Consider the following 11720-nt stretch of genomic DNA (forward strand, 5'->3'; position numbering starts at 1 on the left):
GGAGGAGAATATTGAAAGTGCCATGGGCTGCCAAAATAACCAACTGATCTGTGTCGGAAGATGTGTAGCCAGAGTGCTTCTTGGAGGCCAGGATGGCCAAACTTTGTCTCTCATACTTCAGACATATTGTCCAGAGGGACCAGTCTCTGGAGAAGGATGTCATGTTTGGAAAGGTGGAGGGTCAGAGGAAAAAGGAAGACTCCCCAACGAGATGGATTAGCCAAGTGGCAGCATCGATGGACTCAAGCGGGGCAACAGTAGTGAGGTTGGCCCAGGATCGGGCAGTGCTTTATTCTACTGTGCATAAGGTCGCCATGGGTGGGTACCGACTCGATGGCACCTAACAACAGCAAGCCCATTGTCTCTGGTGCACGTGGCCTACACATCACTTTGAGCAGCACCATATACCAAATTGTTCCGCTGTCTGAATTTGCGTTGTGTAATCAGCTTGGTCAAAGAAGGTAGTGTTCCCACGAGGTGGATAATGAACAGAGAGGCATTTACTCTGCTCCTGATTATAGGATTGGATGTTTCCTTGAAGTTGAAGCCATGCAAGTTCCAACCCTGAGCATGAGGCTCCCACTGGCTGACAGGAGGAGTCTCTTGAAGTGAAAGAGTGCTTTGAAAAGAGAAGAGGGCACATCCTGATTTTAAGCTCTCCACAAAGGAGGAGAAGTCTCCAGTTAGTTCATGAATACAAATTGAGGTTTTCAATGCTGAGGCCTCAGCCTGTCTGGAGGCTGGCCTCAGGAGCGGGAGCCCAGGGAACACTGTGGACTGTGAGGCACTATGACAGATTCCACAGTCAGTTTTCAGTTTGATAATAGAACTTTGAAAACCTTCCTGTTCTCTTGCCTGAAGGCAGCCTCCAAGCAGGAAAGCCACTCGGGCCTGGCTTTCCTCTGACTGCTCTATAGGATGACTACAGGCAGCAGCATTGGGTGGGGCTGTAGGGTAAGTACTGGACCACAAGGTAGGTTTGAACCGCAAGGTCAGTGGTTCAAACTCAACAGCCACTATACAGGGTTGCTGTGAGTCAAAACCAACTCAATGACACTTAACAACAATAACCCATTCTCCTTGGTTCTCAAAAACAGGGGGTCCACTGCGCACTTCAGATCCGTTTCTGGAGTTACTCACAGAGAAAACACAAATCTGTTCATGTATAACCAAGGTTTATTTGTCTCCAATCAACCAACATATGTTGGATCCTAATTACAGAAAATGGGACTTGAAGCTAAAGCAGAGCTGAGATTCAAGCGCCTCATTTTAGATTCAGGGAACAAAGTGTTTGTTTTCAACAAAACAGCAGAAAAGAAATAGGGTTCAGGTTGTTGCAGTCATCTAGATTCCTAGTCATCAGGCTCTCATGTGACATCATAGACCTGCCCTGAGGCCGTGGTGGCACAATGGTTAAAGCAGTTGACTGCTGACCAAGGGTCAGTGGCTCTATGGGAGAAGGATGGAGAAGGATGTGCCATCTGCTTCCATAAAGATTTACAGCCTTAGAAATGCTATGAACTGGAATTGACTGAGCTGCAAAGGTTTTAGATTGTCTTGTGTTGGTGTCTTTATGGTGTCAGGTCCTAGGAGTTTTTTTGTTGGTTTGTTTGTTTTCCACAGGGCATTGGGTGAATTTGAACCCACTAACTGGTTAACAGCCATTGTACCACCAGAGTAAAAGTAATGGAAGTAATATCCCTCCTCTCATGGAGTTCAAGGAGTCCTGGTGTGGCACTGCAAGATAAAGCACTGGACCCCAAGGTCAGCAGTTCAAACCTACTAACCGCTCCTCAGAAACCCTATACAGGGTCTCTACGAGTCAGAACTGACTCAGTGGCACTTAACAACAACAGTGGAGTTCTAAGTTAAATTTTAGTCACTTACTCTCTCTCCCTGAAGTAGTCTCACCCCAATTCTAACCTCGCCACTGTAGCCCTTCCCTGAGAATGTGGGTCTGAAGAGTCAGACAGACCCACACAGTCCTTGAGGTGCCACAAAAATGGGAAATGCATCCACTGGGTGAGTGGACATCTCCAACTGTATCTGTACATCTGCCTTTTGGTTGTGGACATGTGCTTTAGACGAGTTCCTCTCGGATGTGCGGCTGCAGACTAGCCTGTGTGGCAGTCAGGTGGGACCCCCACCTCTTCCTGAGCTGGCCTAGCAGTAGCTGGGCTGGACAGGATCTCTGAGACGCTCGCTGGCTCACCCAGGGTGCCGCCTTGACTGATTGATCCCCTGCCACGTGCCCTTCTGCCTGGCCTGACTCATTTCACCCCACTTCTCACATCCACACGACTCAATAACACCGCTATTGCCCAGTTTTCATCCCAGCAAAGCTTCTACTATAAACATGCGTGTTGTTCTTGTTGGGTACCGCAGAATCGATTTTTGACTCATAGCAACCCCCAGTGAGCAAATAGAACTGTTTCATATGGTTTTCTTGGCTGTAAGCTTTTATGGCAATAGACTCCCAGGACTTTCTCCCACAGCCATCAAGCCTTATGTTGGTAGCCAAGCACTTAACCATTGAGCCACCAGCTTTTGTTCAGCATAAACCTGCTTAGGATCAATGCTCGGGGCAGTTGAGCCACACTGATAATCCTCAAATGAAGAGAATCACATTGCCTGGACTCTTAAGCCATGATGGGAATTAAGAGTCAGTGGTCACAGTTCAAAGGGTTTCTTTCCACAGGAAGTTCTCCCAGCACATTGGAGTGAGAGTTTGCAGAGCTTTTTCTGTTTAACAGAAACCACTCACTTCATAATGGAAAACAGGTCTGGTGCTTCAAATCCCGTTTGCATGCAACTTGCTAGGGACTGAACTGTGCCATAAATCTGAGTATCCATTATGCAAGGTAAGCACAGGTTTACTTTTTGTTCACTACAGATTAGTGAGTAAGCACAAGTAAACCTGTACTTACCTTGCCTCTGTCAGGGCTGTAAATTAGAAAAGAGGCTTTGACTCTGTAGGAAAGTTTTGTGGAGTTGGGATAAAGACAAATGCAGGATCTAGAAGCAGAATCCTTCTCATTGATGTGGTGGAAAATGTGAAATTGTCCACTTGTTGTTAAGTGCCATCGAGTTGGTTCCGATTCACAGCAACTCTGTACAGGGTTTCTGAGGAGGACTTGGTGGGTTTTGAACTACTGACGTTATGGTTTGCAGCCCAGCGCTGATCTGACAATGCCACACCAGGAGTCCACTGCTGTTGTTATTGTTTAGTGCCATCAAGTTGGGTCCAGCTCAGTGACCCTGTATAGGATTTCCAAGGAGAAGCTGATGAGCTTGAACCACCAACCTTGCAGTTCAAACTGACCTTGCAGTGCAGCTCATTGACCCGGCAGTGCCACACCAGGGCTCTAGGAGTCCACTACAGATAAGTAAATGCTGTCGCTATTAAGTGCCTTGGAGTTGGTTCCAACTCAGATCAACCCTGTATAGGGGCTCCAAGGAGCAATTCGTGGATTTGAACCACTGACCTTGTGGTTCAAAGTCCAGTGCTGATCCTACAGTGCCACACCAGGAGTCCACTATAGATTAGTAATGTTGTTGTTGTTAAGTGCCATTGAGTCGGTTCAGACCCATAGCAACCCTGTACAGGGTTTCTGAGGCTGTAAATCTTTACGGGAGCAGAAAGTCTCATCTTTCTCCTCTGGAACAGCTGGTAGTTTCGAACTGCTGACCTTAAGGTTCACACCCTGATTCGTAACTACAACGCTATCAGAGCTCCTTACAGATTAGTAATAAGCACAAGTAAATTCTTGCTTATTGAGTAATCTGACAGTGGCCTGAAGCAAGGGAGCCTGAATCTGCATACCTACCTGATGGGAACGCCAGAGAAATATCAGCAAGGATCCCAGCCCCTCATGAGAACCGCTTCTCAGGAGAGGCATTTCAAATGCTCCTGGTGCACGCTGCAATGAAATTTGAGTAAGCCCTTGAAAGAATTCCATCCCGGTCTCTGTCTTTCCCAGAGACTTGCAAAGGCAGTGGTGATTTCCAGTCTGAGTGGCAATGCCTCCTGAGGGCTGTAAGCTTCTCTTTATAACCCACCAACACCCTGACCTATTACCCCCACCGGAACACAAGTGCAAACACCATGTAACACGCTGCTGTAAACATCTTTCTAGTTTACAGTACAGTAACAGGACACTACATCATACTACTGCCTTCTGAACTAATGTGTCCCTTCCTTTTTTCTGGGCTTTGCAGGTGTGGTGCCAACAACTCCTGGAGAAAAGAGAGGGTCGGGAAGCAAAACCACGGAGTTCTACAATGAGCTATGGTTCGTTGTGTTAATGGCAATGCTGGGCCTGATTTTGTTGGCTATTTTTCTGTCCCTGATACTGCAAAGAAAGATCCACAAGGAGCCGTATGTTAGAGAGAGGCCACCCTTAGTTCCTCTTCAGAAGAGGGTATCTCCACTGAGTGTCTGCCCACCGGGAGAATCCCAAGTGGTAAGTCTCTAAGTGTGTGACCCCGTTTCCCCATCACTGGGGGGTGGGGAATATTTCCATAGTCTTGGTAATCAGGGACCAGATGACAATTATGTTTGACAAAATGTGGGGACCAAGGGAGGCTAGCCCCACAACAGTGTTCTCAATGTTGGCTACACATTAGAATCCTGGGAAGCTTTTACAAGTTCCATGGCCTGGACCTCTTGTGAGAACTTCTGATTTCATTCATCTGGGGAGGAGTTTGGGCATTGTTGTTGTTTGTTTGACTCCGCGGATGATTTTAATGTGCCACCAGGCTCTGTGGTTGGAAGTCAGGGTCAAGAAGAGTTGTACAGGAGTCTTCAAAATTGGTGGAAAATGGAATTAAAATATAATCTTTCCACAAAATTTTTGAAGCCCTCTCATTTATTGAAATCATGCACGGAGCTTATTACTGTGTATAATCAAAACCAAACCAGCTAATTTGGGAGTCTACCCCATCTCAAGGTGACCCCATGTTGTGTCATTAGAACTGTGCTCTATAGGATTTTCAATGGGCTATTTTTCAGAAGTACACCCCGCAGAGACTGAAATTACATTCAAACTAAGAGTATAAGTTGCATTGTTGTTGTTAAGTGCCATCAAGTCAGTTCCAACTCATAGCTACCCCGTACAGGGCTTCTGAGGAGTGACTGGTGGGTTTGAACCACTGACCTTGTCCAGTGCTTATTCTACAGCGCCACACCACAACTCTGTAATGTGCATTAGCAGAGCAAAATGAAATCATTGGTGGTGTCCCTAAGCTCCTTACCTAGTGAGCATCAAGGAGTAAGAAACTGACCAGGAGCAAGCTGGATCCTCCTGCTCAGTGATACCTCCCCCTCTCTCACCTGAGCAGCTGTGGTTCCAATGTTTCTGACATCCTATCCCAAGCATACCAGCTCTCTGAACAAATAAGGTGCCATTTTAACACCTGACTCAAACAGGGCAAAATTATTTTAGGCCATACTCTAAACAGAGAAAAGCAAGTCAAGGGGGTGGGGGAGGGGAGGGGATGAGAGTTTTGTATTTTATTAACCTTTCCAAGGTCATGCAGCATGCAGTTTTGGTGTCAGGTTTACTTGTAACCGAATACTGGCTTGAAGGTCCTCCCATTCTCAGCATTACAAAACAAATAATGCATGTGAAACTCATCTTAGCCTCAAAGTAATTAGATTCTAATCACCCTTAATTGCGAGCCCTTCAAATACATACATTTGAGATGTATATACTCCTGCAAATAGATAGTTATGTTGATAGATAGATATATAGATAGACAGACAGACAGACAGACAGACAGAGACAGATAGATAGTAGACAGATAGATAGATAGATAGATAGGTAGAGAGAGAGAGAGAGAGAGAGAGAGAGAGAGAGAGAGAGAGAGAGAGGACAGATGTTGTTAAGTGCCATGGAGTCTATTTCAACTCATAGCAACCTTGTATAGGGTTTCCAAAGAGCAGCTGGTGAGTTTGAACCACCGACCTTGCAGTCAAGCACATTTACCTGTAGTGCCACACCAGGACTCCGTATACGTATACAGGCAAGTATATATATATATGGAAGCGTGGTAGCTCTGTAGGATAAGAACTGGACTGAGAACCACAAGGCTAACAGTTTGAGCCCACCAGCAGCTCTATGGGAGAAAGATGAAGCTTTCTGCTCCTGCAAAGATTTTACAGCCTTGGAAACTGTATATAGGGTCGCTGTGAGTTGGAACCAACTCCACGACACTTAAAAACAACAAAAATACACACATACGAAGTGGCTCCAAAAAATTCATGGGCAAATGGAATTTAAAGATAATTGTTTGTTTGCTTTTTCACAAACTTTTTGAAAGCTTCTTGTGTACAATCTGGTAGTGTGGTACTGTAGGCTAATGCAACAGATTGCAAAGTCGTTTGAACTACAAGGTCGGTGGTTCAAGCTCACCAGCTGCTCCTTGGAAACCCTCTACAGGGCCGCTATGGGTCAGGATTGACTCGATGGCACTTAACAGCACCAATTGGAAAGCCTATATAGGGTCGCTTTGAGTTGGAACCAACTTGACGGCACTTAACAACAACAGTGATTATGATAGGAGACTTGATGGCACAATGGCTAAACACTCAGCTGCAAATCTATAGGTCGGTGGTTCAAACCCATCCATCACTCAGAGGAAGAAAAGAACTGGTGATGTGTTCCCGTACAAATTACATTCTAGGAAATCCTATGGAGCAGTCATGTAGGTTCACTGTAATTCAAAACCGACTTGACTCAGCTACATACAACAATAGCATCATTATGATATAGTTGGGAGAACACAAAGAACTCATTTAAAAATGTTCCAAATACTAACTAATGCTCCCAATTTTTCCTCAGTTTGATTCTGTGGCTGATATATCTGATGTGTCAAGCAATGTCACCCTAAAAAGTTACACCATGCACTTTGAGGTACCTTTATGTGCTGTTGAATGCATGATCTTTTGCACGGCATGTTGACTGCACACATGAAAAGCAAGAGTGTTTTTTTTATTGCACCAACTAAATGAGAACTTTTGCATGCTGGAGAAGCTAGGTTTCATCTCAAGACACATTTCATGTCCTAATGGTGGTGAGGTTTTCTCTCTTTGGTGTTAGTATCTGACCTGATTGGTGTTTCTTTGATTGAACCAACTAAATGAGAACTTTTGCATGCTAGAGAAGCTAGGTTTCATCTCAAGACACATTTCAGGTCCTAATGGTGGCGAGGTTTTCTCTCTTTGGTGTTAGTATCTGACCTGATCGGTATTGGAAGCAGGACTCCTATCATGAGGGAAACTATATAGCATGAGAGGAAAAAAAGCGGGGAGTCAAATTTCCTTAGGGATTGTAAAGCGAAATACTGTGCTTTCTTTCTGGGTAAACATGAGAGAGCTGTGTTAACTTTGCCTGGAAAAGGGGTGTACTAAAGACAGATGGTAATGACAGGCATGAAGAGATTACGCTATTAATGCCTTGAGCCCCTCACACCACAGCTGTACTGCAGGAAGCCCTTAGCCCAGCAGGGAAATGTGGCTAGAGCATCAGATTATGAGCTCACTGGGTGCTAAGGACACTGACCATCTAAGGTGACCTTTAGTGCATTCTCACCCTTACCAAGAAACCAAGGGCCACAGCATTGCAGGAGTGCTCATAGTTCCTAAATTCTGTAGGAAGGTTAGGGACAGTTTCTTCCTTTCCTTGACAGTGTGTGAAATAATTTCCTGTCCTGTTTCCAAATCCGTTTTCACTATATGAGGGTGCTTCAAAAAGTTCATAGAAAAATGGAATTAAAGGATAGTAGAATTTCTCCATGAAATTTTGGAAGCTTCCTTGTATGTTAATTGCCAATAGCAAGTTTTTTTTCTATCCCAGGGATTGGCTGATACCAAAATTCCTCAGTCTGAGACACCTGTGAGTATCCGGAGCACCTGGAGCGTGTCTGTTCTGCGAATCCCAAGTCAAAGTCAAATCAGCCAAACCTGTTCCCAAGGATCTCTCCATCGCAGTGTCAGTCAGCTCATGGACATTCAAGACAAGAAAGTCTTGGTTGACAGTTCGCTGTGGGAAACTATCATGGGCCAGGATAGTGGACTGGTGAGTTGATTTCTTCCTCAGTAGAATTTGCTAACCACCCCAGTACAAGAGTGGGAAAGAGAAGACACAAGGCTTCTCATACTTCACTGAATGCAGGCTAACAGCATTCAGTGTCTACCTCTGAGCACTTACTCAATGCTTATGTGACCTCTTGTTTTCTAGTGTGTGCTACTATAATTGCTTGATGATGAACAGGGTAATACTTTTGTCTTATTCTCTGGTACACATATTGTTGTTCTCGCTAAGTGCTGTCGAGTCAGTTCCGACTCATAGCGACCTGTATAGGGTTTCTGAGGAGCCGCTAGCTAGTGGGTTTGAAGTGCCGACCTTGTGGTTAGCAGTCCAGTGTTTATCCTATAATGCCACACTAGGTGCTCAGAAAAGAAGTGTATGAATAAACAAACAGGCCACACTTCATTAATTTGGAGCTGAAGGTGTGTGGATATATTGGGACTGGCTTAAAAGTAGGAATAAAATATATGCATGTATTTTACTAGGGAAAAAAAGGTGACTGATCTTTTTCTGCTTGGTTTATTGTTAGAATATTTGTCTTTATCTCAAGAGGTAAAAAAACGGTTAGAAACTCATGATAAATAGGGTTCTACTGTTTATAATGGGAGTGTTGTGGCTCTATAGGTTAAACACTGGGCTGTGAACTATGAGGTTGGAGGTTCAAGCCCACCAGATGTTCCACAGAAGGAAGATGAGGTTCTCTGCTCCCACAAAGATTTACAGCCTCAGAAACCCCATACAGGGTCACTATGAGTCAGAATCAACTGAGTGGCACTTAACAACAACTATTTATATACTCCATCGTCCATAATTTCAGTCTGGTGGGTACAAATAATTGAGTGTTTTAAAGTTAACCTCATCATAATCTAATATTTGCTAAGAGCCCCTACCTGGCCAAGCTCATTAAATTCTTAATTTTTATCAATCATCAAACTTCTTAATTGTTTCAACTACTTAGGTGTCTGCAGAAGTAACATTCCTTTGGAAGAAGAATATTAGGATAATAAACAAATAGTCAGCTAAGAAGTCACTCAACAACTTGAAAGTTTAGATAGGAACCTTATGGGGCAATGAATTTATGTTAATAGGAGAGGAAGAAATCAGAAAAAGAGGATGAGAATGATTTCATAACAAGCGAATGTAACCAGTGCCACTAAATGGTACATATGTTGTGGTTGTTAAGTGCCACTGAGTCGGTTCCAATTCATAGTGAGCCAGTATAGGGTTTCCAAGGAGTGGCTGATGAATTTGAACCATCAACCTTGTGTTCTTGCGCCTATCTTTGAGTGTCACACCAGGATTCCAAAAAATGGCACGTATGTTGTTGTTGTTAAGTGCTATAAAGTTGATTACAACCAATAATGACCCTGTATAGGGTTTTCGAGGAGCAGCTGATGAATTTGAACCGCCAACCTAGCAGTTCAAACTGTTTTGCATGTGTTGTGTTCTGTATAGTCTCAATAACACAATAGATATAATTATAAAAAAAGAAAAAACTTAATTCAATTACGCTGTTTCTGCCTTTGGGCTTTCACTTCTCTTGCTCCCAAATCCTCATATTTTCTTCACTGAAAGGTCGATGACGCCATGACATCTGTCTTGATCATGGCAAATAATAAAGTAACCTCCATACCACCATTGACAAGTAAAGTGCATAGTACTTCTCGATTGTTGGTGAAGGTGTTTATATAGGAATATGTATTGATACTTCATTGCATTTCAAAAAGCATGGGACTCATTATGACTGTTGAGTTTCTTGCATTGCATTTTAGAGCTAAAGTTCCTAATTATACTACATTAGTTTGAAAGATAATCAGTTTTGACATGCAAAATGTCAGTTCCATAAACTTCAAAATATTCCATCAAAGGCTTCCATGCATTATTGCATTTAACCTTCACCAACCTAGGGATAGGTATTATTATCATCCCCATTTTTACAGAAGGAAATGATGATTCAAGATGTTAATGATTTTCTTAAGGATACACACATCTAGTGAGTCACTTACTCGATGGCAACAACTTACATACAAACGTCAGAATGTCAAAAGTATTACTAGGGTTTCAGCTCATATATGCACATTTGTTCCAAACAAAGCATGATTAACCATGGCTCTGATCAGCGGATGGCTGCAGACACGTTCTCTGAATAATATCCTTGTCTTAGTCTCAGGAGGATACCTTCCCCAAAAAGGTCCAACCAAAACAGTGACTTCTGAAGAGCTCTTCTGGGCCAGTTAAATTCAGAGATCAGTTCAGAAGATTATGGCAATTATTTCTTGGGATTCCCTGAGGGATAATTTGGATAGATTTTCTTGATGGACACAGGATGATCACAGGGGATGATTAGAAAGAAGTTTGAAGAACATGGAAACCTTTGGTGGAAAGTGTATCAGGAAAGTTGCACCGAGAAATTTTTTTCCCATCATCACAGTGTCCTTTGCGAATTCCACTGGGAAACCTTACCACATCCACCTGATATTGCCCATTAAAACTTTTTGATTCTCAAAACTCCAAGGAACACCATTTGAATCCCTTGAAGATGCCAAAACTGTACTTTTGATGTGGTGTAAATTGAAGAGTGCAGTATTTTTCAGGGAAGGGTTAGTAATGGAAACATTGCCTTCCAAAGTATATAGGCTTACACAGGATATATGAAGAAACATTAGTTTCACAGTTTGATACTTCTAATAAAGGTGTCTATGATTTTGTAGGAGTCCTGGTGTGGCACTGCAGGATAATGCGCTAGACTGCAAGGTCAGTTTGAGCCACAAGGTGGGCGGTTCAAACCCATCAGCCGCTCCTTGGAAACCCATACAGGGTTGATGTGAGTCAGAACCAACTCGATGGCACTTTAACGATTCTGTAGTTAATACTTTTTCAACTTGCCCTCATGTGTGTGTAAAATCTCCCCATTATTCAGTTGAGAAAACTGAGGCTTAGAAAGGTTATGGCACAATATAACTCAAATCACATACAACTCATGTGTTCATATGACCTGATCCTTTCCGTAAGATAAACTTAGGGCAAACCTTTAAGTGTCTTAAACCATACCTGATATGTTGAGCATATGGTATTACCCCTTAATAAGTATTTTAAATTGGTAGAATTGAGAGCAAATACCCTGACCAGCGAGAATTGGTGTGTTTTTCAGTATGTGGACGAAGATGACCTGATGAATGCCATCAAGGGTTTCAGTTCAGTGACCAAGGAGCACACCACATTCACAGACACCAACCTGTAACTGCACCCCTGGAAGATGCACTGCACACCCCACACCTCACTTCCTCTTATCACTGACTGATACAGAAATGCTGAAAAGTCAGTTCTTCAGCCACCATTTAAGGAGATGAGGATTGTTTGTCAGTGTTCCTCTCTATGGAAAGTCTAAGAAATGTTTTTGGGGATGAGTTTTTTTCTGGATGTATATGCGAGGGGGTATTATTTCTAACAAACTATTTGTTTTGCTCTGCTTGTTCTGTGGAAGATACAGAAGGGTGGGGTTTTTACTTGGCTCTGTTGGCAGTAATGCTGTTGATTAAATAGTCACTGGCAATTATAAGCTAGCTCAAATTTGTTCCAAAGAATTGACGTATACTGTAGGAAGACAGTGATTCCTCTGAGAGGAGGTCT

The 11720-nt window shown here is 43.2% G+C and overlaps 1 protein-coding gene across 1 annotated transcript in view; it reads left to right on the forward strand.

Annotated features, from left to right (window-relative positions):
• USH2A (Usher syndrome 2A (autosomal recessive, mild)) overlaps nucleotides 1-11331 on the forward strand; it is a 1370557-nt gene extending 1359226 nt beyond the window's left edge. Inside the window, 3 exon segments of the mRNA XM_006834191.1 lie at nucleotides 4219-4463; nucleotides 7857-8078; nucleotides 11242-11331. Coding sequence (XP_006834254.1) covers nucleotides 4219-4463; nucleotides 7857-8078; nucleotides 11242-11331 — 557 coding nt within the window.
• The last annotated feature ends 389 nt before the right edge of the window (nucleotides 11332-11720 follow it).

Source organism: Chrysochloris asiatica, unplaced genomic scaffold (assembly GCF_000296735.1).
Source record: "Chrysochloris asiatica unplaced genomic scaffold, ChrAsi1.0 scaffold00009, whole genome shotgun sequence".
In the NCBI taxonomy this organism is placed as follows: domain Eukaryota; kingdom Metazoa; phylum Chordata; class Mammalia; order Afrosoricida; family Chrysochloridae; genus Chrysochloris; species Chrysochloris asiatica.